General features: G+C 39.9%; 1 protein-coding gene across 1 annotated transcript in view; it reads left to right on the forward strand.

Annotated features, from left to right (window-relative positions):
- The first annotated feature begins 6,996 nt into the window (after window positions 1-6,996).
- ALG14 (ALG14, UDP-N-acetylglucosaminyltransferase subunit) overlaps window positions 6,997-26,043 on the forward strand; it is a 98,441-nt gene continuing 79,394 nt past the window's right edge. Inside the window, exons 1-2 of the mRNA XM_027536443.1 lie at window positions 6,997-7,532; window positions 12,540-12,691. Coding sequence (XP_027392244.1) covers window positions 7,394-7,532; window positions 12,540-12,691 — 291 coding nt within the window. The 5' untranslated portion in view covers window positions 6,997-7,393. The remainder of the gene's footprint in view (window positions 7,533-12,539; window positions 12,692-26,043) is intronic.

Below are 26,043 nucleotides of genomic sequence, written 5' to 3' on the forward strand. Positions count from 1 at the left end.
AAAGTCACTGCTGGGGTGTTAACTGTCACTGCCCACAGAGTGCAGCATGTAACAGGTACTAATAGACCTGGATGGATATGAATTGAGAGCCTGTCCTCAACCCTCTTTACTTCAATCCAGAAGCCTCCCAGATGAGCTAGAAGCCTCATCGCTGTAGTTACTGACCCAAATGACCCAAATGGCATTCCTCACCACCTTACAAACCCTTTCGCTGCACCTGTAGACTTCTTGATCTTAACTGAAGATTTCCCCTGAATCTTCAACTTCTTTCTGAATGTCTTCTTCCCTTTGCTGCATAAGCTGAAAACTTGCTCTCTCACATTTCTTCAATATGTCTCTCAAAGACAGGCTGTCTGACTCTCACATCCTTACAGGAGGTGGGGAAAGTACTCCTCTGGACCCCTGTCACTGCTTCCAAACCATTTCTCCTTCTTCTTTCAAAAACTCCAGCTCCTTTGAAGTTCTAGTCATGCCACTGTACCACCCTGTATCAGCATCCCTAAAAGACAGCATACAGATGGCACAGTTGTATGCGGTTAATTTGAAGATGATTTAATAAAGGGACTGCAGTGTTGACTCTCACCCTAACCCTAGGGTGGGGTTAGAGTTTTCACTCTGTACAGTGGAAAATTCTAGTATAATTTATAGTCAGCCCTCCATATCCATGATTCCTTCATGTCTGTGTTTCCTGCATCCACAATTTCAACCACCTTCAGATCACGAGTATGGAAGTGCTTATTATTGAAAAAGCTCCACATATGGAGAAGGAAATGGCAACCCACTCCAGTATTCTTGCCTGGGAAGTCCCACAGACAAAGAAGCCTGGAGGGCTACAGTCCATAGGGTCGCAAAAGACTAGGACATGACTTAGCAACTAAAAACACACACAAAAAACCAACTTGTCACTCCTGAGGTATCTTTGCATCCACTTTGTTTTCTCTTTTTTAAATCATTTGTTAACCTACTCAATGCGGAAAAGATACTTGATCATGTGATTGTACAAAGTCCAGAATTAAAAAAGATATAAAACCAGAAAAAAAAAGAAAAAGCTCCACATATAAGCGGATTGCCACAATTCAAACCTGTGCTGCTTAAAGTTCAACATATTTACAAAGATGTGAATGAGGTAAGGAAGGCACAAGAGGTCATGCAGTGACTCAGGTTAGTATCAGTGGAACTATCATCATTCCTAGGCCTGATGGAACAAGGAAAGGGAACGCAGGCACCCAGAAGGAGAGAGATGTGTAGACAAAGCCACGTTGAAGAGCAGAGATCTTGAGTTCCGGGACACAGCCTCCCTCCATCCATTCTGAGGATCCCCAATGGCCAAACCCAACCAGAACCAGAGAGCAAAAAAAACCAATTGGTTTAATCTAGGTTTGAGCTCCCATGGCACTAAGTGCAATGGAGAAATGTGGATCTGGAGGGACAGATGGAACATATCTAGCTTAAAACCAATGCTTTTGGGGGGGGACTTCTCTGGTAGCTCAATGGCTAAGACTCTGTGCTCCCAATGCAGAGGTCCCAGGTTCTAACCCTGGTCAGGGAACTATATCCCACATGTGGCAACAAAGATAGAAGATACTTCTTGAGTGCTGCAACTAAGATCCAGTGCAGCCAAATAAATAAATATCCTTTTTTAAAAATGCTGTTTTTGGTTGCTATCATCTTTCAACCTCTTACTCTTTGACGATGTGAAATCCTAGCTCATTTTCTTGCTCTCCGCCCCTTAGTGACCTCAGCATCCATTTGGGTGTGCACACCCACCCTGTGATCTTTTTCATCCATTCATACTGTCACACCCTAACTACTACCACCAATAATAACAGTATTGGCTTCAAGCATCTCACTTGCTGACCACCACCTCTTATCTCTAAAGTTCGCTGACTCTTTTCATTGCAATTTTTAAACATTTTTTAGGCCTCCAATCTACTGACTTTATACTCTTCCATGATTCATCCACAGTCCCACCTCCATTCCCCTGTCTTCACTTTCCACTGTGTCCAGAGAAAACTCCATGGACCTCACTCCCTTGAAAAGAACCTCTCTAACGTATTCACCTGTCAAAAATTTAAGTCTGGTTAAAGCCAACTGTTTGCATTTTCCAGTGGCGGGGTGGGGTGGGGGGAAACATAAAATCATGCCAACTGGTTTTTCTCTATATTTGCTATCTCAAGCTACAAATGGGCATCCCAATCCACTCAGAAATCCTAGGCTGATCCTGGTAAGTATGCCAATTACTCTTCAAGATGCTTAATTCATGCATTCTTTCTTCTTGAGCTCCTCATACTCTTCTGCACCCAAGTTTCCACACCCTTCTCTATTCACCACCAATTCTACAAACCTCCCAGTACTGCATCCATATCCCTGCCCTCCATCCTGTAACCATGGAATAAGAGTCCCTCCTATCAAAGCCCAACCACTCCCTTTGTCCTCAAGATTTCAACCCTTTTCATTTTTAAAATAAATGCATTACAGGACTTCCCTGGTAGTCCAGTGGTTGGGAATCTGCCTGACAATGCAGGGGACATAGGTTCAATCCCTGATCCGGGAAAATTCCACATACCACAAGGCAGCTAGGCCCGTGAGCCACAGCAGCTGAGAACACACTCTAGAACCCGAGAGCCACAACTACTGAAGACCGCATGCCCTAAAGCGTGTGCTCTGCAATGAGAGAAGCCACTGCAATGAGAAGTCTGCCTACCGTAACTAAAGAGTAGCCCCCACTTCCCACCACCAGAGAAAACCCATGTACAGCAATGAAGACCCAGTGGAACCAAAAATAAAAATAAATAAATAAGTAATTAATTAAAAATAAATAAATGTGTTCCTATTCTCATTCTCTTTCTCTCCTGCATCAATTTGCCTCTACTGGATCATTTTTAACATCAAATGGAGTTGGTGATGGACAGGGAAGCCTGGCGTGCTACAGTCCATGGGGTCACAGAGTCAGACACAACTGAGTGACTAAACTGAACTGAATATGACAATTACCTCCCATCTTAAAAAATATTTCCCTTATATAAGGAATTTAGAAAGACGGTAATGACGATCCTATACATGAGACAGCAAAAGAGATACAGATATAAAAAACAAACTTTTGGACTCTGTGGGAGAAGGCGAGGGTGGGATGATCTGAGAGAATAGCATTGAAACATGCATATTACCATATGCAAAATAGATGACCAGTCCAAGTTCAATGCATGAAACAGGGCACTCAAAGCCAGGGCAATGGGACAACCCAGAGGTATGGGATGGGGAGTTCAGGATGGGGGACACATTATACCCATAGCTGATTCATGTCAATGTGTGGCAAAAACCACCACAATACACCTCCAATTAGCCTCCAATTAAAATCAATAAATTAATTTTAAAAATGTTTCCTTGACTACAAATTCTCCTCCATTTCCCATCCAATTCATCCGTTCCTCTTCAAAGGCAAACCTGAAATAACTATGTACAGATGCTGCTTCTCTGCAACTCCCCGTCTCTCCTCTGCCCATTTCTATCTGCCTTCCACTACCACCATTCCATGGAAATGCTGCTCCTGTTTAGACTGCCAGTGACTAGACTGCCAGTGACTTATTTGTTCCCAAGTCACTTGATGTGATCTATCTGCAGCCTGTGACGTAGCTAACTGGACTCCTATTCTTAAATCATTTTCCTCCTGTGGTTTTTGTGGACACCATTTTTCCTGATTTTCCTCCCTGGCTCCCTGGCTTTTCCTTCTCCATCTTCTTCTTTGCTGGCGCAATCTCCTTAACTGGATTTCTAAATATTAATGACTCCAGACTCTTCTCTACTCTGAGCTGTCTAATACATTAGCCATTGGCTAATGTCAATGTATCTATTTAAGTTTAAAATAACCGAAATGAAATAAAAGTTCAGTTCCTCCATCACACTAGCCACATCTCAAGGGCTCAGGAGGCAAGTGTGTCTAGTGGACAACGTGGTCACAAAACATTTCCGTCATTGCAGAGACTTCTGTTGGACCTGACTGACCCAAATTCCTTCCCTAAGTGATCTCACCCAGCTAGTCCCACGGCTTTAAACACCATCTATACGTTGAATTCGAAATTTACACCTCTAGCTCTAACCGAGACTTCAGATTTATACGTAAAGTGCCTAACTGACACAACCACTAGAATGTTTAACAGGCTATTCAAACTAACACCCAAAACAGAACACTTCCTTGTCACCCCCTCCTCCCCTTTCTTTACCCACAAAAGCTTGTTTCTCTTCCTGTCTAGTCCTGGCACGACACCATCCAACCAGTTTTCAAGCCAAATATCAGCAGTCACCTTGATTCCCAATATCTAATCCATCAATGAGTCTTACTGACTCTATCCATAAAATATATGTCAAATCTACCCTCTTCTGCCTCCCACTGTCATCTTCTTGTCTAAGGTTTTTGTCTGGATTAGTGTCCTTCTCATACACGATCCCCTGCAATGAAACCCAGCACACAGCATGTGTGCATTAAATATGTTGAAAAAAATTAATAAGTACAATGCTATTTAATAGTGCAAAATAATCTTACTTTTAAAAATATTCATGAATAATACTTGTTAAAGAAATTTTAGAAAACAGATTTAAGAAGATAATAAAAATCACTTCCAGGCAGACTTTACTTAGGATTGATTACGGCTCAATATTATTATTCAGTTTATCAATTACTAATACATTTTCACACCTTCATACACTTTACCTCTGTGCATTTATCTGCATTGTCAGTGCAGCTTACCTCCCCAAAAGAAATTTTCGTTGCTCATTCCTGATCAGTCCAGCCTTTTCTGATTAATCCAGTATAGTTTCTTGACCTCTTTTAATTATAGTCCACGCCTGTCAACCTCACAGGAGTTGGCTCATGCAGCAGACATTTATTGCGTTCTGGAGTTCCCAACTTGGTTTCTGTCCCTGCCTGCCACTCAGCTCCTCCCTGCGTCCACAACTTCCTTGTCAGCCTTAATTCAAAATAACTCATCCAATAACTCCAAACAATGTCTGCTACTCCATCTTCTTTGATTCTCGTTATTTACTGGTAGTCGCTAAAACGCTTGATCACCCCCTATTCATTCCACCTGCAACTAAGTGTGGTCAAGCTGATTTTTCGTACAGGCAATTCCAGTAGTGAGGGGATGGGTAGTAGGGAATGCAGGGGTATCTCTTGGGGCTTGGATTCTAGACATTATCAATATGTCCAACATCTGCATTGCCTGTGTCAGTTTACAGCACCACTTCAAACATACTATCTCCGCAGCAATCCAAACACTATTATTTGCCTACCCAACAATTCTCTCTCCTCCACCCTCCTCCAACTTCCTCCTCTCCAAGAGAATGTCCATTTTGTTCAGCACCCACCCTACACCAAACAGCCAGATACAACAGGTGAGTTGTATATCATCCTCCATCCTACTCCAGCCAGCTTTGTGGTCTCATTCCTTTGATGAGTGGGCAGGTGACATAACATGGCCAGAGAGTGAAAGTCTTCTGTGAGAGGTTCTGGAAAAGGTTTCCTCACTCTTACACAAACAAACAAAAAAGGGCCCGATGACAAGATAACCTCTTGAAATCTGGAGACTGCCTATCCAGATGTAATTTCTGAGACCACTAAATATCTGCTTTTAAGTAGGAGGGGAAACGGCATTAAGCTGAAGCCATTGCTGGGAATGGCAGAGCGGGCAGACGAAAGAAAACTATATCCTTTGTAATGTTCTTAAGCTGTTGTTCACACTGAGCCAGAGGCTCTACTTCTGGACTTTCATCTATGTATTGTAAGCCCAGGGGATTCTGATGCCATCAAAATTTGAGAGGCACTGACTTCTAAACCCACAATTATAAAACTTCTCCACCACTACCAGCTAAGTAATCTTAAGCAATTTAACTTTTATAGAATCCTTTTCTTTATCTGTAAAGTGCAAAAGTAATATTCACCTTATGACCTTATTGTGAGGATACAGAGTTAAGAGGATTTGATAGAATACAGAAAGTGCTGCAAGGTCCATTAGCCAGAAAATGATGCTACATAGTTCCTAAATATTTCCCAAACTTGCCTGCTGATACAAATAGATGGATTGGTTAGATGAGTTGGTCTTAGGCCTCTCCCCTGGAGATTCTGTTTCAGTAGCTCCCTACTGTACCCTAGAAATCACATTTTTAACAACACTGTTCTAGGATCTAAGCAAGTTTGAATTTAGCAAAGGAATGTGTGAAAATGTTGCTCAGTTGTGTCCTACTCTTTGTGATCCTGTGGACTGTAGCCCACCAGGCTCCTCTGTCCATAGAGTTCTCCAGGCAAGAATACTGGAGTGGGTTGCCATTTCCTTCTCCAGAGGATCTTCCTGATCCAGGATCCAGGGATGGAACCCAGGTCTAATGCATTGCAGGCAGATTCTTTACCATCTGAGCAATCACAGAAGACCTAGCAAAGGAATATACAATGTAAACTCCTATGCAGCAGGAGTTGGGATTTCCACTGTCTAAATCGAGATCTGCCACTGTCTCACTTGAGCAAGCTGTTTAACCTTTCTGGACTTGTTTACTCCTCTGTACACTTGTCCTATCTAACCTACAAGTCCACGGGGGACTGAAGGCAAATTACACGTGGGGTGAAGGGGTTTCTCTCAGTATTTTTATATTGCTGTAATGGGAATTAAGTAAACACAAAATTAAGCAAAACTGAGATAGGATAGGTGTTGCCTTTATGGTAAAATTAACTGAATAGGACGATGTGATCTCTGGCCCGCCACCTTGAACCCCTGAGCGTCCACTCCTCTCAGGATCACGGTGTAACCTGAGGTGATCACCTACTCAGGTCACACTGTTCGAGATCTGTGAAAACGTCTAGAAAAGTGAAAAGCCTGAGTGTTGGGAAAGAGGAGAAATACGAAGACCCTAAATTCAACTTTCTGTACCAAGGTACCTTTAACTGGCAAACACTTTCAGTAGCTGCGCATGTGCAACAGAAACATTTCTCTCGGCGTTTCATAAAGAAAAACGGCGATGTATGCCATTGGCCTCAGGTGGAAGTCACAAAGTTGGTAAAGCTGGAACACCTGCTAACTTGGGCGCTCCGGGGTTCTTTAGGGCGCACAGGTGTTCTGACATTCTCATGAGCTGCAACCAAACTTCTCCAGGGCGTTAATCCGTGAATTTCAGTTTATGCACTGGCTTGTAGGTTAGCAGAAACCCGCCCCCCACCCCCCGCCGGAAGCCAGCGGAGCGGTCTGAGCCCGGGCTTCCGCCTCTGGCCTTGAACTCCTCCCACCTCAAGCAAGCCACGCCCACCAAGACGCCCACTCTTCGAGTTTGAGTCTCCGGAGAGCCCGTAGTTTTGAACTCTGACCGCTCCTGCGGCCGGCACCGGGATAGCACGCATGCGTATTTTCTTTGAATGGGTGGTGCCCTTATCCTCGCTGCGGCTGCAGGAGCCCTGGCCTTGCTGCTGCTGGCAGTACGGCTGTGGGTCGTCCTGAGTCCTCGCGCTCCTGTGCCTCGGCGGTCTCTCAGCCTCTTGGTGGTGGCTGGATCTGGTGAGCATACGGGCCTTGACTGGCGGGCTAGGGTCGGGAACTACAAAACCCAGAGTCCATCGCGGCGCTCTTCGGCAGCGCCAGTAGGACTTTCTGCAGCTTTGAATGCTGAGATTTGTAGTTTGTGTGCATGATTGGCTCGTCTGCCCAACCTGGGCAAAACGCTGGTTTGTTGCCAATGTGCCTCAGGCCGCGCGTTTATTGACAAATGGGTAATTTACACTTGTCTGTAATAAACTTTTCTGTAGCGTATATTTTTCTAACAAAGTAAGTATCAGTTACCAAAGATGACACAGAAGCCTGTTGATGCAACATGAAATTTCCCTGAATAAATATTGTTATTTTGCATTATTAATCTAGACATTTGGGATTTAATTTAGGAATCACAGTTACTGCATGAAAAACAAGACAAACCGAATCGTCGCATTTTTAAGTATACATATACAAAATCTGCGAGTGTAGGAGCAATTACCTACTAACAGGAGAACAATACACACCTTAGGATGTTGTGTCAGGGAATGAACAACAATCTGTACAGTCAGATAATGCCATCTAAAGGGAATCGGCCAGCTCTGTACGCGCTTACAACTTTAAATGGACAGCTCTGACAGCCATACACACCCACACTGTGTACATATAGAAATGCCAGAAAATTGCATCCAGAAAGATTAATGTTTATAGTATTAGCAAGTGTTCTAAACCTATGTTCACCTGTAATTCATTACTTTATTCACTTAATGTGTTTTGAGCCATGGGAGAGAGGGCAGGCAGTAAACTAAGCCCTGAAAATAACAAAACTGATTAACACTACTTGTCATGAAGTGCTATGTCCCACGCACTGAAAGGTGTGAGGGAACAGCTGTGAGCGAAATGGAGAATATAGAAAAACTAACAAAACAAAAAACAGAATGGATCCTTGGCGCAATGAGAAAAGTGCTGTAACCTGGAAAGTAGAACCTGCTATGTAAGTTCACACTGGGCATCACTTTATCTGAACCTGAGGCAGGAGGCTTCCTGGAAGAAGTGATGTCTAAACAGATACTTGAAAGAAGACTAAGAATTAGCCAGACAAGGGGGAGCTGGGTCTTTGAGGTCTGGAAAGCTGTGTAAAGAAAGCCATGGCACTTCGGATGGCCAGACGTGAGAGAGCACTCCTGCAGTGAGTTGGATGTGGGGAGGTAACAATTGGAGAGGGTATTTTAACACCCCCCAAACACACACACATAGAGAAAGCGACACTACTCCACTGCATCCTACCATGTAGTCATTAGGATCACTTACCTCTAAGTTAACATAATACCAGAGTTAAATGACATCTCTGCAACTTACTAATTTGGTGATCTTGGGCAAATTAGTTAACCTCATTGAACCTTCTGTTTCCACTTTGAAAAACGTGAGTTAGGAAGAGCTGAGAGAGTAAATGTGGTGGTAAAGTGCTTAGCAAAGTGCTTGGCACATAGTAATGCATTTAATAAGTGATGACTTTTGATAGTCCTAGTAGCAATGGGATCTTTTAAAGAATTTTTAAATGAAGAGTGACCCAGTTGCATCTGAGCTTTCACAAAGACCATTCAGCCTGCATTGTCAAGAGAATGTCTTGCAAAGACTGAGGTAGGGAGACAAGTAGGACTTTTGAACATTTCAGGTGACAAATGACAGCCTGACTGGGGGGGTTGAAGAGTGAGGGGATGGAGAAAAGTATATGCATTTAAGTGAGATTTACGAGATAAAAATCACTAGAATTGTGGATTGGAAGTGGAGGGTGATGGGAAGGTGGGCTCAAGAGTCATGTCTGGGTTTCTGGCTTGAGCAGATGGATGGAAGAATGGATGTTCAAGCCATTCACTTAACATCATTAGATTTGGCAGACTGGGAACCAAAACTAAAATTGAGAATTTGTCAGGCAGGTGGTGCCCTCTGTCATTCAAACCATTGAGGGTATGAAGAGTCAAGGACCTCCAAAAGTCATCCAAACCAAAGAAAGATTTGTAGTTAGATAAATAATTTAATAGTTCATGTCCAAAATTTAGGATGGGAAGGCATTTTCCTTGTTTACCCTGAGTACCAAAAAATGCTTAATCTTACCATAAAGTATCACTTGTTTAAAGAATACCAATCAAAATTATTATTTGTCTTTGAAATAGCATATGTTTCAAAGACATGTGACCTGCTTAGACAATTTTAGATGTAATATTAAATTGTCTGTCATTGGAGGTACAGCAGTAACAAAATAAAAGCCCTTGCTATCATGGTGTTTACCGTCTATTGGGGCTAGGGTGGGGGAGACCAAAACAGAAAAAATGAATAGACTGAATAGTTAGTTAGAGGCAATAAATACTATGAAGTAGAGAAAGGAAGTTGTATTTTAGATAGAATTGTCAGGGAAAGCCTCCTTGGGGAGATGACAGATACCCAACAGCAAGGAGGCCAGAGTGGCTGGAGTAGACTGCGTAAGGTGGGGAAGAAGTAGATGAGGCCCAAGAGCTTACAAAAAGTCTTTTATTCCATATGAGAAGGGGAGCCCTTGGAGGGTTTTGAATAGAGATAAATAATTTGATCAACTCTTTTTAGTAGGATCACTATAGAGGCTGTGTTGAGAATAGACTATAGTGGATACTTAAATAGACAAGGACAGTGAGGGCAATAGACCAGGAAGCTACAGTCATAATCCATGCAAGAGAGGTGTGGTTTGGAGCAGGATGCTTGCAAAGGAAGTTAGAAGTGATTGCATTCTGGGTTCATCTTAAGATAGAACTGAGAGGATTTCATTCCCAAAGAATAAATCTTATTGAAAGAGTAAAATGGAAGACAAAGCCCATCATTTTAATGACTTGATTCAGTAACAAGCTTAAATTTTCAAAGAATGTATTCAGTGAAGCTTTCCTTTAAAGAAAAAGGGAAAAAGACCATGAAAGTAGGTAAAATAAAGTCTTAACTGCAGTGGAAGATGTTATGTATATTAGGTTTTATCCTTAATTGTTCTAGCTGTGAAAATAAGTACCTACTTTGCAAACTACCACACTTTTTCAAAGTTAAAAACAAAAATTCTAAGATGAGTATGAGATGTGTGAATTACTTGCATAAGAAGATGGATGACAACTTATTGACAGAGGTGCCTGTTGGGCTACAGTCCATGGGGTCACAAAGAGTCAAACAGGACTGAGCAGCTAACACTTTCATTCACTTTCACAGAAGAAAATGGGTGACAAGTTATTAAGTTCCAGTATGATTCTAATTCCCTTTATATTTACTCTGTGCTGACTATTTCTATATCTAATTCCTTCTGGGATCTAGAGAGTAATCTTTCCCTTTCTACTATAAGAATATATATGTGCTTCAAGAAAACACATACTTAATTTGTTTGATTATCCTACTTGTTTGTTTGTATCACTATTGAAAGCTTTCTTACAACAGGGAGGTGGGGCAGGGGGAGCTTTGTAGCATAGTGAGTCACTAGTGAAGCCGCTCGGTTGTGTCCGACTCTTTTTGACCCCATGGACTGTAGCCTACCAAGCTCCTCTGTCCATGGGATTTTCCAGGCAATAGTCCTGGAGTGGATTGCCATTTCCTTCTCCAGGGGATCTTCCCCACCCAGGGATCAAACCCGGGTCTCCCGCATTGTAGACAGACGCTTTACCGTCTGAACCACCAGGGAAGTCTATGCTTTGTAGCATGACCAGAAGCAAAGAAGAGGTAACAAATAAGATGAACACAGAGAATGTTAAAGACACCAACCTGGCTGAGGCCAAGGGATTGTGCAATTAAATAGATAAGATAGGGCTCATTCTTAAGAAGTTCAATTGTCTTGCTTAATTGGCATATAGTTAATGAGATAAATAAATGTTCTTTTGATTTTTTTTTCCCCTGAAAGAAACCTTAATGAACACAGTTGATTTTTAAATTCATGGTTTTAAAATTAAAGTGTTAAAATTTTGGAGATTGTACAATTTCAGAAATTGAACACACAGTGGTTGGATGAAGTTTGGTAAATATTTGAAGACCTGCAGAGAGCTGAGACCTCTGTTAGGAGGTGTTGAACAAAAGTCTTCCTTAGAAAGATCTGAGCACTAGCAGTCAGTGCTCATCAGTTCAGTTCAGTTGAGTTCAGTCGTGTCTGACTCTTTTCGACCCCATGAATCGCAGCACGCCAGGCCTCCCTGTCCATCAGTGCTCATGCCTGCCTAATATTACTTCACAACATGGAAGCCTTCAGCAGCTGCTTCCCATTTTCCAACCTACTTTGCTGACCTTACTTCACCCTCATCTTTCTTCCCAGTGTTCCCACCAAGCCTTGAACACCCACCCCACCCACTGGCATCCCTATACCTGTCTGCCCATTAGCTTCACTTTTAAGTCATCTCAGCCTTTACCAGGGATCTTCTCTATGCTGAGGGCATTGCTTTTCATAACAGTTTGCTTGCCCGTCCCCCTCATTTTAATGTTTTTTGCTGTCTTGCGTCACTCTTTATATACCTGTGCGTGTCTTGCCCCTCTCCCATCAGACTTCTTGATAACAGGACCTGTGTCTTATACCAGGCTTCCCAAGTGACACAGTGGCCAAGAATCTGCCTGCAATGCAGGAGACTTGAGACACAGTTTTGATCCCTGCGTCAGGAAGGTCCCCTAGAGAAGGAAATGCTAACTCTCTCCAGTATTCTTTCCTGAGACAATCCCACGGACAGAGGAGCCTGATGGACTGTAGTCCATGGGGTCGCAAAGAGTTGGACACCACTGAGCCACTGAGCACACACAGTACAGTGTCTTATACTTCTGTGTACCTTCTTCAGCTAGAACAGTAGCATGACTTACTGCTGGTACTGATGTTATTTTTATATTATCCTCTTCCCCCATATAGAAATAATATTTCTACAGGGGCACAGATTATTGTTTCCATATATTCCTTCTGTATTTTGAGAAATGCACAAAACTTAGCAGTAGGATAACATCATCAGATGGATATGTCCATTACAAGTTTCTTCATCTTAGGCCTTCCAATATTTTTTCCAGGTGGGCATACCACTGAGATCCTAAGGCTGCTGGAGAACCTGTCCAATGCTTATTCTCCTAGACATTATATCGTTGCTGACACTGATGAAATGAGTACCCATAAAATAAATTCTTTTGAACAAATTCGAGCTGATAGAAACCCCAGTGCTACGGTAAGTAATAATTTCTGTGTCTAAGAAAGTTACAGGTTATATATTGAATTTAATTCTCTCATGGCACTTCAGTGCCCTGCTCACACAATACAGTCACACGTTTATTGCCGATGAAATATAGTGCCTTTACTACCCAAAGATAAAAGCTTCTTTAAATCTTCAGATAAAAATGGTTGCTAATTTCTTATATTCTTTTGTTTCAAATAGATAATTTTTTTTTGATAATTCCAACTGCAAAAATTGTTTTATTTAATTACATACATTAAAGCATCCAGTTCATGTGCTTATTGGCTCTTCGTTAAATTTTTTTTTTTTATTAAGAACACACCAAAGTGTAATTCTTTGTAATATTTATCTGTTTATTTGGCTGTGCTGGGTTTTAGTTGCAATGTGCAAACTCTTGGTCGTGGCATGTGGGATGTAATTCCTTGACCAGGGATTGAACCTGAGCCCCCTGCATTGGGAGCATGGAGTCTTAGCCACTGGACCATCAAGGAAGTCTCTCATTAAAGTTCTTTATCAATGTATTACGTGTATTGATCATTTATCTGTTACTATTGTTTATCCTTCCAATTATATCTGTATCTGCCTTTAAAAATTACTTCTCAGCTCCTCGTTGCTCACTTCATTTTAGCATTTTAATCAGATTTTGGAGTAAACTGAAAAAAAGTAAAACTATTTTATCAAGGAAAGAAACCAGAGCTATTCTTCATTAGCTTGTCTCCGTCGTTCCCTCTCTCTGGTACCTGCCTGGCCATGGAGCTCCAACAGGTAGTTCAGGAATGGACAGACAACCCGGCTCAGGCCACTCAAATGGTTCCCTCTGGGCTCTTTGGACTTGAGGACCCAGAGAATGGAAATAGTCTTTCTTCAGGTGCTTCAGCTCTATAAAAGAGAGAACTTGGAGAAAAGCAGTCATGTTTTCACCTGCTAGCTAAAGACAGCTAGAGCAAACTACGAAGTTAATATACAGGAAGAGCAAGATGGAAAAGCAGATGCTGAGTCCTGCCTTCAGTTACTCCAGAGCTGCCCTCATATGAGCCCTATCGTTCTTATCGATAGTGCATCTAATCAGGATGCACTAATGGGTAACTCACCCTCTGCTGACCTTTGTAGCTAGTTAAACCTTGTTTTAGTTACGATTTGGTCACTTGTAAGCGTCATCCCTTACTGTGTGCATGCGTGCTAACTCATTTCAGTCGTGTCTGACTGTGTGCAACTCTGTGGACTGCAGCCTGCCAGGCTTCTCTGTCCATGGGATTCTCCAGACAAGAATACTGGAGTGGGTAGCTATTCCCTCCTCCAGGGGATCTTTCTGACCCAGGGATCAAACCCATGTCTCTTAAATCTCCTGCATTGGCAGGTGGGTTCTTTACTACTAGTGTGACCTGGGAAGGCCCCTCATCCCTCACTTCAGTTCAGTCGCTCAGTCATGTCCGACTCCTTGCGACCCCATGAACTGCAGCACACCAGGCCTCCCTGTCCCTCACCAACTCCCAGAGCCTACCCAAATTCACGTCCATTGAGTCAGTGATGCCATCCAACCATCTCATCCTCTGTCGTCCCCTTCTCCTCCTGCCCTCAAATCTTTCCCAGCATCAGGGTCTTTTCAAATGAGTCAGCTCTTTGCATCAGGTGGCCATCCCTCACTTATGCACTACTAAAATGTGTTCTTGGAAGATCCCTGTTAAACAAGATTGAAATCCACCCGCTATTATTCAGCCATAGTGAAATATGTGGTATGGGATGAGCCAAAATGCTTCATTTCTGTTTCAGGACTCAATACTGTGTTAGTTTCCTAGTGCTGTTATAACAAAGTGCTATACACAGGGTGGCTTGAAGCAAGGGAAATTTATTCTCTCACTTCATTTGTAGTTATTATAAAATAATGGCTGTATTCTGTATAATATATCCTTATAATTTATTTATTTTATGTGTAGTTTAATCCCTTCTCCGACTTGCCCCTCCTTCCCTTGCCCCATTGGGAACCACTAATTTGTTCTCTGTATCTGTGATTTTATTTCTTTTTTATTATATTCACTAGTTTATTTTTTCGATTCCACATGTGATATTATACAGTATTTGTCTTTCTCTAACTTACTTCGCTTAGTATAATATGCTCCAAGTCAATGCATATCATTGCATTTGGCAAAATTTCATTCTTTTTATGGCTGAGTAGTATTTCATTGTGTATGTGTGTGTGTACACTACATCTTCTTTATCCATTCTTCTGTTAATGGACACTTAGGTTCCTTCCGTATCTTGGCAGTTGTATATAATGCTGCTATAAACCTTGGGGTGCATGTATCTTTTTGATTGAGTGTTTTTGTTTCTTTTTTCAAATATATACCCAGGAGTGGAATTGCTGGGTCATGTGGTAGTTCTCTATTTTTAGTTTTTTGGGAAACCTCCATACTGTTTTCCACAATAGCTGCACCAATGTACATTCTTACCAACAGTGTATGAGGGTTCTTTTTTTTCCACATCCTCACCAACATTTGTTATCTGTGTTCTTTTTGATGACAGCCAGACAAGTGTGAGGTAATATCTCATTGTGGTTTTAACCGACATTTCCCTGATCATTGGCCATCTGATCTTTTCTTTGGAAAATTGTCTGTTCAGATATTCTTCCCCTTTTTTAATCAGGTTGCTGGGCTTTTTTTTTTTCTTTGTTTTTTGATATTTGAGCTGTTTATATATTTTTGGATATTAGCCCCTTATTGATCATGTATTTGCAGATGTCTTCTCCCACTCAGTAGGCTGTCTTTTTATTGTGTCAGTGTTTTCCTTTCATGTGCAGGAGCTTTTAACTTTCATTAGGTTCCATTTGTTTATTTTTGCTTTTGTTGCCTTTTTTTAGGAGACAGATCCAAAAAACACTGCTACAATTTCTGTTGGGAGTCTTCTGCCTGTGTGTTCTTCCAGGAGTTTTATGGTTTCTGGTCTTACATTTAGGCCTTTAATCCATTTTGAGTTTATGTTTTCTACCTGATGTTAGAGAATGTTCTAATTTTATTCTTTTATATGTAGCTATCCAGCTTTCTCATTGCCACTTATTTAAGAGACTGTCTTTTCTTCACTGTGTGTTCTTGCCTCCTAAAATTTATCCTAAGTAATCGACCATCAGTGTATGGGTTTATTTCTGGGATCTCTGTTCTGTGCCAGAGAACAGAGATCTGTGTGATCTGTGTGTCTGTTTTTTTTTTTTGCCAGTACCATCTTCTTGATTACTGTAGCTTAATGGTATAGTCTGAGGTCAGGGAGCACAATTTCTCCAGCTCTGTTCTTTCTCGAGATTGTTTGGCTGCTTTGTTGTCTTTTGTACTTCCATACAAATTTAAAAAATTTTTTAAGTTCTATGAAAAATGCCATTGGTCATTTGATAGAAATTACATTGAACCTGTGGATTGCCTTGGGTAGCATGGTCATTTTAAGATTATTAGTTCTTCCAATCTATGAACATGGTATACCTTTACATCTGTTTATGTGGTCTTCAATTTCCTTCATCAGTGTCTCATAATTTTCCAAACACAGGACTTTTTCTTCCTTAGGTAGGTTTATTCCTTGGTATTTTATTCTTTTTTGTGCAATTGTAAATGGGATTGTTTCCTTAGTTTCTCTTTCTGATAGTTTGTGATTAGTGTGTGGAAATGCAGCAGATTTTTGTGTATTAATTTTGTATCCTGAAATTTTGTTGTATTCATTGATGAACTCTTAACAGATTTTGGGTGGTGTCTGTCTTCAGGATTTTTTATATATAGTATCATATCATCTGCAAACAGTGACAGTTTTACTTCTTTCCAGTTTGGATTTTTTAATATCTGTTTCCCTGCTGATTTCTGTGGGTAGGACTTCTAGCACTGTGTTGAATAAACATGGTAAGAGTGGACATTCTTATCTTATTCCTAATTTTAAAAAAAATGTTTTCAGCTTTTCACTTTTGAGTATGATCTTAGCTGTGGACTTGACATATATGGCCTTTATTATGTTGAAGTGTGTTATCTCTATGCCCATTTTCAATATCATTAATAGATGTTGAAGTTTATGAAAAAGTTTTTCTGCATCTATTTAGATGATTATATGGCTAGTCAAGGCTATGGTTTTTCCAGTGGTCATGTATGGATGTCAGAGTTGGACAGTGAAGAAGGCTGAGCACCGAAGAATTGATGCTTTTGAACTGTGGTGTTGGAGAAGACTCTTGAGAGTCCCTTGGACTGCAAGGAGATCCACCCAGTCCATTCTGAAGGAGATCAGCCCTGGGATTTCTTTGGAAGGAATGACGCTAAAGCTGAAACTCCAGTACTTTGGCCACCTCATGCAAAGAGTTGACTCACTGGAAAAGACTCTGATGCTGGGAGGGATTGGGGGCAAGAGGAAAAGGAGACGACAGAGGATGAGATGGCTGGATGGCATCACTGACTTGAAGGATGTGAGTCTGAGTGAACTCCGGGAGTTGGTGATGGACAGGGAGGCCTGGCGTGCTGCGATTCATGGGGTCGCAAAGAGTCGGACACGACTGAGCGACTGTACTAAACTGATGGCTTTTATGCTTCAGTTGGTTAATGTGGTGTATCATATTTATTGATTTGCAGATATTGAAAAATCCTAACATCCTGGGATAAACTTCACTTAATGTATATCATCCTTTTAATGTATTGTTATGTAGTCAGTTATGTAGTTATGTTATGTAGTATATCATCCTTTTATATGTATTGTTATGTTATGTAGTATATCATCCTTTTAATGTATTGTTAGAGTCAGTTAGAGCTAGTGTTTTGTTGAGGATTTTGCATCTATGTTCATCAGTGATCTTGGCCTGTAATTTATTTTTTGTGGTATCTCTGTCTGGTTTGGGTGGCAAGGTGATGCTGACCTCACAGAATGAGTTTGATAGTGTTCCTTCCTCTGCACATTTTTAGAATAGTTTGAGAAGGATAGGTGTTGACTCTTCTCTAAATGTTTGGTGGAAATCACCTGTGAAGCCTTCTGATCCTGAACTTTTGCTTGTTTGGAATTTTTTTTAAATTATTGATTCATTTTCATTTCTGGTAATTGATCTGTCCATATTTGTATTTCTTCCTGATTGAGTCTTGAGAAGTCATGTAAGAGTTTTAGGAATTTGTCCGCTTCTTCTAAGTTGCCCATTTTGTATTGCCCATAGTTGTAGTAGTATCATGACTCTTTGTAGTTCTGTGGTGCAGGTTGTAACTTCTTTTTTATTTCTGATTTTATCGATTTGGGCCCACTTTCTTTTTCTCCTTAATGAATCTGGCTAGAGGTTTATCAATTTTGTTTATCTTTTCAAAGAACCAACTCTTAGTTTCATTGATCTTTTCTATTGTTTTTTAGTCTCTATTTCATTTATTTCCACTCTGACCTTTATAAGTTCTTTTTTTCTGTTAGCTTTAGGTTTTATTTGTTTTTCTTTTTCTAGCTCCTTTAGATTTGAGACTAGATTTCTTATTTGAGATTTTTCTTGTTTCCTGAGGTAAGCTTGTATTGCTGTAAGTGTCCATTTTAGAACTGCTTTTGCTGCATCCCATAGGTTTTGGATCATTGTGTTTTCATTTTCATTTGTCTTCACATATTTTTTTAATTTCCTTTTCAATTTCTTCAGCAATCCATTCATTGTTCAATAGCATAGTGTTTAGCTTTCACAGGTCTATATGTGTTTTGAAGCTTTTCTCTAAAAGTTGACTTTTAGTCTTATAGCAGTGTGGTCAGAAAACATGCTTGATAGGATTCTAGTTTTCTTAAATTTATCAAGGCTTCTTTTGTGTGAAGCCTGTAATGTATCCTGAAAAATGTTCCATGTGCACTTGAAAAGAATGTGTACTCTGCTGCTTTTGGATGGAATGTTCTATAAATACTCCTAAGTCCATCAGGACTATTGTGTCATTTAAGGCTAGTACTTTTTTTGTTAATCTTCTGTCTGGTCTGGATGATCTGTTCATTGATGTGAGTAGGGTGTTAAAGTCCCTTACTATTATTGTCGATTTTTCCCTTTGTGTCTGTATTTCTTTTATGTATTTAGATGCTCCTATGTTGGGTGCATATGTTTATATCTTCTTAGAGCAATGTCTTGATCATTATGTAATGTCCTTCTTTGTCTCTTGTAACAGTGTTTATTTTAAAATCTATTTCTTCTGCTGTAAGTATTGCTACCCCAGCTTTCTTTTGATTTCCACTTGCGTGGAATATGTTTTTCTATCACCTCATTTTTAGTCTGTGTGTATGCTCAAACTACCGCACAATTGCACTCATCTCACACGCTAGTAAAGTAATGCTCAAAATTCTCCAAGCCAGGCTTCAGCAATATGTGAACCGTGAACTTCCTGATGTTCAAGCTGGTTTTAGAAAAGTCAGAGGAACCAGAGATCAAATTGCCAACATCCGCTGGATCATGGAAAAAGCAAGAGAGTTCCAGAAAAACATCTATTTCTGCTTTATTGACTATGCCAAAGCCTTTGACTGTGTGGATCACAATCAACTGTGGAAAATTCTGAAAGAGATGGGAATACCAGACCACCTGATCTGCCTCTTGAGAAATTTGTATGCAGGTCAGGAAGCAACAGTTAGTACTGGACATGGAACAACAGACTGGTTCCAAATAGGAAAAGGAGTTCGTCAAGACTGTATATTGTTACCCTGTTTATTTAACTTATATGCAGAGTACATCATGAGAAACGCTGGACTGGGAGAAACACAAGCTGGAATCAAGATTGCCAGGAGAAATATCAATAACCTCAGATATGCAGATGACACCACCCTTATGGCAGAAAGTGAAGAGGAACTCAAAAGCCTCTTGATGAAAGTGAAAGTGGAGAGTGAAAAAGTTGGCTTAAAGCTCAACATTCAGAAAACGAAGATCATGGCATCCGGTCCCACCACTTCATGGGAAATAGATGGGGAAACAGTGGAAATAATGTCAGACTTTATTTTTCTGGGCTCCAAAATCACTGCAGATGGTGACTGCAGCCATGAAATGAAAAGACGCTTACTCCTTGGAAGGAAAGTTATGACCCACCTAGATAGCATATTCAAAAGCAGAGACATTGCTTTGCCAACAAAGGTCTGTCTAGTCAAGGCTATGGTTTTTCCTGTGGTCATGTATGGATGTGAGAGTTGGACTGTGAAGAAGGCTGAGCACCGAAGTATTGATGCTTTTGGTGTTGGAGAAGACTCTTGCGAGTCCCTTGGACTGCAAGGAGATCCAACCAGTCCATTCTGAAGGAGATCAGCCCTGGGATTTCTTTGGAAGGAATGATGCTAAAGCTGAAACTCCAGTACTTTGGCCACCTCATGCAAAGAGGTGACTCATTGGAAAAGACTCTGATGCTGGGAGGGATTGGGGGCAGGAGGAGAAGGGGACGACAGAGGATGAGATGGCTGGATGGCATCACTGACTTGATGGACGTGAGTCTGAGTGAACTCCGGGAGTTGGTGATGGACGGGGAGGCCTGGCATTCTGTGATTCATGGGGTTGCAAAGAGTCGGACACGACTGAGCGACTGATCTGATCTGATCTTTAGATCTGAAGTGCATCTCTTGTAGGCAGCTGTTTTTTTTTTTTAGCCACTCATTGTCTTTGATTAGATCATTTAGTCCAGTTAAATTTAAAGTAATTATTAATATGCATGTTCTTATTGCCATTTTGTTCATTGTTTTTTAGGTCTTTCTTGTTCTTCTTTTGTTCTCTCATGATTTGATGACTGTCTTTAGGATTAGGTTTGGATTCTTTTTTCTTTTTGCATGAGATATATGTATGATTATGATTATATATATGATTAAATTCATGATGTCTTAATTTCAACTGCATTTTAACAACTTTGCATTTGTATTCTCCTCCCCTCATGATAACTGTTTTAGATATCATGTTTTACCAGGAGTTGTTTTGTGTATCCCTTGTCTGATTATTGTGCATATAGATGGTTTTACTAACTTTCCTGCTAGCTCTGTGCATGGAAAATTTCCTACCTTTCCTGTATTTTTGCCTTTGAAAGTGAAAGTCACTCAGTCCTATCCAACTCTTTTCGACCCCATGGACTATATAGTCCGTGGAGTTCTCCAGGCTAGAATACTGGAGTGGGTAGCTGTTCCCTTTTCCAAGGGATCTTCCCAACATAGGGGTCAAACCCAGGTCTCCCACATTGCAAGCAGATTCTTTACCAGCTGAGCCACCAGGAAAGCCCGAGAATACTGGAGTGGGTAGCCTATCCCTTCTCCAATAGATCTCCCCGACCCAGAAATCGAACTGGGGTCTCCTGCATTGCAGGCAGATTCTTTACCAGCTGAGCTACAGCCTTTACTGATTAATTTTTTCCATTCATATTTTCATGTTTCCAGTTTCTAATTGTGACCTTTTCTTTTTCACCTTAGAGAAGTTCCTTTAACATTTCTTGTAAAGCTGGTTTGGTGGTGCATTTTAACAAGATTAGTTTTTCCAATCCATGAGCACAGAATATCTTTCTATTTATTGGTGTCTTCTTTAATTTCTTTCATCACTGTCCAATAATTTTCAGTAAACAAGTCTTTCACCTCCTTGGCTAAATTTATTCCTAGGTGTTTTATTCTTTTTGATGCAGTCGTAAATGGTATTGTTTTCTTAATTTCTCTTTCTGATAGTTTGTTAATAGTTGTAGAAATACAAAAGAGTTTTGCCTATTGATTTTGTATCCGGAACTTTGCTGAATGTGTCTCTTAATTCCAATAGTTTTTTGGTGGAATCTTTAGTGTTTTCTATATATAAAATATCATAGCACCAACAAATAGTCACTATTTTGTTCTTCTTTTCCAGTTTAAGTTTTGTATAACTTGTCTGTTATACAATGGCCCCAATGTCTGGCCCCACTGTGTTATTTTTGTTATGGAAATAAAACTTTGCAGCCTTTCTGTTTCTTTAAAAATCAGTGTAACAAAGATATTTTTCTAAGAACATGTTTAATTTTGGTAACTTTGCAAATATATTGGCATTGCTGCTGCTGCTGCTAAGTCACTTCAGTCGTGTCCGACTCTTAGCGACCCCATGGACTGCAGCCTACCAGGCTCCCCTGTCCATGGATTTTCCAGGCAAGAGTACTGGAGTGGGGTGCCATTGCCTTCTCCATATTGGCATTAATATTTTCATAATATTCTCTCGCTGTTTTTGTAATCTGTGCTATAGTGTTTGTGTATTTTCCATCTCTTTTGAGTTTCGTGTGTCATGATGTTTTAAATGTGTCTTTTATAAATGACAAAGTATAATTTTAAAATTCAAAACTGAGAATCATTGTCTCTTAACAAACATGTTTGGTACATGTACGTTTATTTTGGTTACTAATATATTAGATTTATTTCTACTATTTTATTTGGTTCTTTCTACTTACCATTTTCTTTGAATCTTTTTTTTGTTCCGTTTCTGCCTTCTGTTTGGATTGAGTTTTCATTGTTCTCCTCTTCTCCTGGAATGGAAATTACCCTCTTCCCTTGGGTATTTTCTTTAAACTGTTAATACAGATATCCAACTTAAAATCAAAATCTTGTTATTTCCAGTCTTCTGGAAAAAAAGAAAAAGCTTTTAGAATATTTTAACTGTATAGCACCACCTCCCATCCTATATGGTATTGTTCAGGGTTTTGGTTCTACCTTGTTTTTATTCCACTTATATTACTTATTACTATTATTTTATGCAGTTAGTATTTATTTAGATGTATGTAGTATTTGCTTTTCTTACCCTCACTACTCCTTTCTTTTGGATCCACTCTTTTTCTTCTAGAAATATATATATTTTTTTAGTTCTTGCATGGAAGGTCAGTAAGTGATTTATTCTTTCCATTTTGTTTGTTTGAATATGTTTGGGTTTTGCCCTCCTTTGATTGCATTCTGTATTTAGAATTCTAGTTTGAATTTTTTCCTTAATAACTGTGAATTTGGCATTCACTTATTTATTTAACAAGTATTTATTGCATTCCCATTGGGTGCTAGGGATACATTAGTGAATAAATTACAAATGTCTCTTCCTTTATGGTGCTATATCTCAGTAAGGGGATAATAAACAAGATATTTAAGTAAAATGTATAATTTGCTAGTGATAAATGCTAAAGAGAGAAATAGAGCAGGGAAATAGAGCAGTAAAAGGGAACAGAGAATATTGGGGAGTTGAAAGGAGATTGCAGTTTTTGGTAGAGTGGTTGGGAAAGGTGATACTTGAACCGAGACTTGATGGAGGTATGGTGCAAAGCAGCCTGAGGAAAGCCAGTTCTTGAAGAGGTAACAATAACTGCAGTGAAGTCCCCTGAGACAGAATTGTACCTGGCATATTTATGAAACAGCAAAGGAGATCAGTGTGGCCAAAGCAGAGTAAGCAAGAGAAAGCTCAGTAGGTTATGAAGCCATAGATGTTAAAGTGGGGATAACAGGGTCAGATCTTTTAAGACCTTTTGGTCCATTTTTAATCTTAGGTTTTTTTCCCCCCATGAGTGATATGGGGAACCATTGGGAAGTTTTAAAGGGGAATGATGTGATCCAGCTTATATTTTAATAGGATCATTTTGGCTGCTGAATACACTAAAAGAGGCAAGGGCAGAAGCAAGGAAAGCAGTTTGGAGGCTATTGGAGTAATTCAGGTGAGAGACCAGCATGGCTTGGACAAGGACGGCAGTGGTGGGTGTGATGGGGAACAGTCAGATTCTGGACATACTGTGAAGGAAGAGCTAATAGGATTTCCTGGCAGACAAGGTGCAAGATGTGGAGAAAAAACAGAGTGGGAGATGACATCCAGATTTTTGGCCTGAGCTACTAGGAAAATGGAACTGCCATTCATTTACATGAGGAAGACTACATGAGAGAACAGCAGGGCTGAGTGTAAGATATCTGAATATATAAGCAAGGATGTTGGCTGTGCAGTTAGATGTATGAGTCTGAAGTTGAAGGAAGCTGGTCTTCAACATGAATTTTGGAGTCACCTGTGTTTACATGGTAATACTCAAAACGAGAAACTGTGATATCACCCAGGAACTGAATGTAGTTAGGAAATAGAAGGCGGCTAAGAACTAAGCCCAGAGCACTCTAGGTTTCAGATATAGGGGAGCTGTTACTGTTGTGAAATTATCAGCCTTCAGTTTTTTGTTCCTCAGTAGGCCTCTGCTCTGGAACCTGGGGAGGGCAACCCAAAACCCAGCTCTAGCTTTCTTGCATCATTATATCCTCCTCCCAAACTTCAGGGTCACAGACTGCTCCCATTTCATTTTCTTCTTGTTTCTAGCAAGCAGAGATTTCCCTTCTTTCCAGTTCAGATAAAACTATATTTTGTTGTGTATCTTGCAGCATTTTAATCCATTTAGAGAAGGGTTTGGATCTTCGTTTAAGTCAGAGTTTTAATGTATCCTCTGTATAGATGCCTATTCTACACTGTCTGTATTAATGTCTTTAGTACATCTAATAAATAGCACCCCCTACCTATCCAATTTTCCCCACTCTTTAAAATCTGGTATAACTGTACCAACTGCAGTTTCCTAGCAGTTGATAATACTCCTGCAGTTAAAGTCCTTGACTGTCTCTTTTTAGTCTAATTTTTTTCTTAAGTAAACCAGAAACTCTGTACCACTTTAAAGCATTAATAATTGCACCCTGTGCCTGGGTGGGGTGTCTCATCCATATCCCTCAGAGCACTTTAGGAATAAAAGTGCATCAAGTCCCACTTGGTTCTGGTAAGAAGCCAAAACCTGCATTCTCAACACAAGCCCGCTCTTCTAAAAACATAAAGAAGACCTTCCCAGTAACTAGAAGATACAAGTGACCTATTATTAACCACATATTGTTGCCCAAGTAGCATAGGAAGTTTCTACTGTTTGGTTAATAACTTAGTCTAATATGGAATTTCTAAATACTTTTGTTAGTTTTTAGAAAAATATTTAAATGTTAATATTTGTCTATTTATGATAGATATAAATATCTAGCAGATTTTAAAGCTAAATTTTATGTTAATAATATAGTCTTATTATTGAAAGGTAGAAATGACCTACTTTTGTTGCAGAAACCTCATTCAAATTCCTCCTAATTCCTCTGATTCAGTACATTTTTACTTGTATTTAACATCTTTAGGTACATAATTTATCTTATTTATAGTTACACAAGAGTGAAGAGAAATAGTTATTTCTGGTGCACTTTTAACTCATCTCAGTCTATGTTTCTTTAAGTAGTTTAACTAGCTTTTGAAGAGAAACAGGCTTCTCTGGGGAGAAACATCTCGATGCCACTCAAAGAAAGCAACTGAGATTAGAAAGGTGAGGGGCAGAACGCTAAGCGAAATAAAAAACAAAACCATGTTTAGCTGTGAAATTACCTGTATGAAAAAAATCTGGAAAAGCCTTCTAAAGAAAATGTAATTTCCACTGGGATTATCTCTAAAGTAAAGAGTGGCTAAAGTAATATCTTTTCGAAAAATTGGATGGTAACCTTTCCAAATAGAACCAATTACCAGAGCTGTATTATATAAAGGTAAGTGAAAAATCACAGCAGAGCTTCTTCCCGGGAAGCAGTCATCCACCTGTTGGCCTGTGTTTCAGCAGGGACATCCACCCCTTTGGGACACTGAGGGAAGTGAGAGTCAGGGCACTGCACTGTAGATTCTGGTTCATTTTTTTATTTGCTTCTCAGTCTGCGCCTTATTTGTTAACCACCCGGCTTGACAACCATTACTCCTTGTAACTTCTGTTAGAGCCTGAGTTGGCACCTTAACATCATATCAGTAAAGACAGAAGTTCAGTGACACGTGAATAAAACATTTTTTGAATACACATAAAAATTAAAAGAGTGAGCTTTTTTCTTATGTAAAACAATAATAGAAGTTTCTGAAAACTGAGTTGAAGGGTTGAAAATTAGGGTCAACCTTCTTTACTTTTGGGTCACTGACTAGATTTCTCACTACTCTATAGTTAAACGTATAATGCTTTGCCAAGAAAGATTATTTGTTTATTTTGTAGGGGGAAAAAAGGAATATTCAGTGCATGCCAATTCTATACAAGACATTATGCTTATGTGGATATTTCAGCATATCTTTATAATCAGTATGCCCCATAATTACCTGCTGCAGGACTGTAAACAGTTATTTTTCTGTTTCTTTTCTTTTCCAAAAGTTGTTTTTCTAAATTGAAAATCTGTAGACTGCAAAGAAGTATGGGAGTAAAAAATGGGAGTTTCCAGTAACCACTCCAGTCTCACTGTCTAGAGGGAAACACTGCACCAGCTTGAGTCATATCCTGCTGGGATTACTTTTTTTTCCTCCTGTTATACATGTACTTATAACAGGATATTATGAATTATGTGTACATATATATACGTAACTGTATAAACAGGGGTGGGAGAGCATAGCA

This window comes from Bos indicus x Bos taurus, chromosome 3, assembly GCF_003369695.1.
Source record: "Bos indicus x Bos taurus breed Angus x Brahman F1 hybrid chromosome 3, Bos_hybrid_MaternalHap_v2.0, whole genome shotgun sequence".
NCBI lineage: Eukaryota > Metazoa > Chordata > Mammalia > Artiodactyla > Bovidae > Bos > Bos indicus x Bos taurus.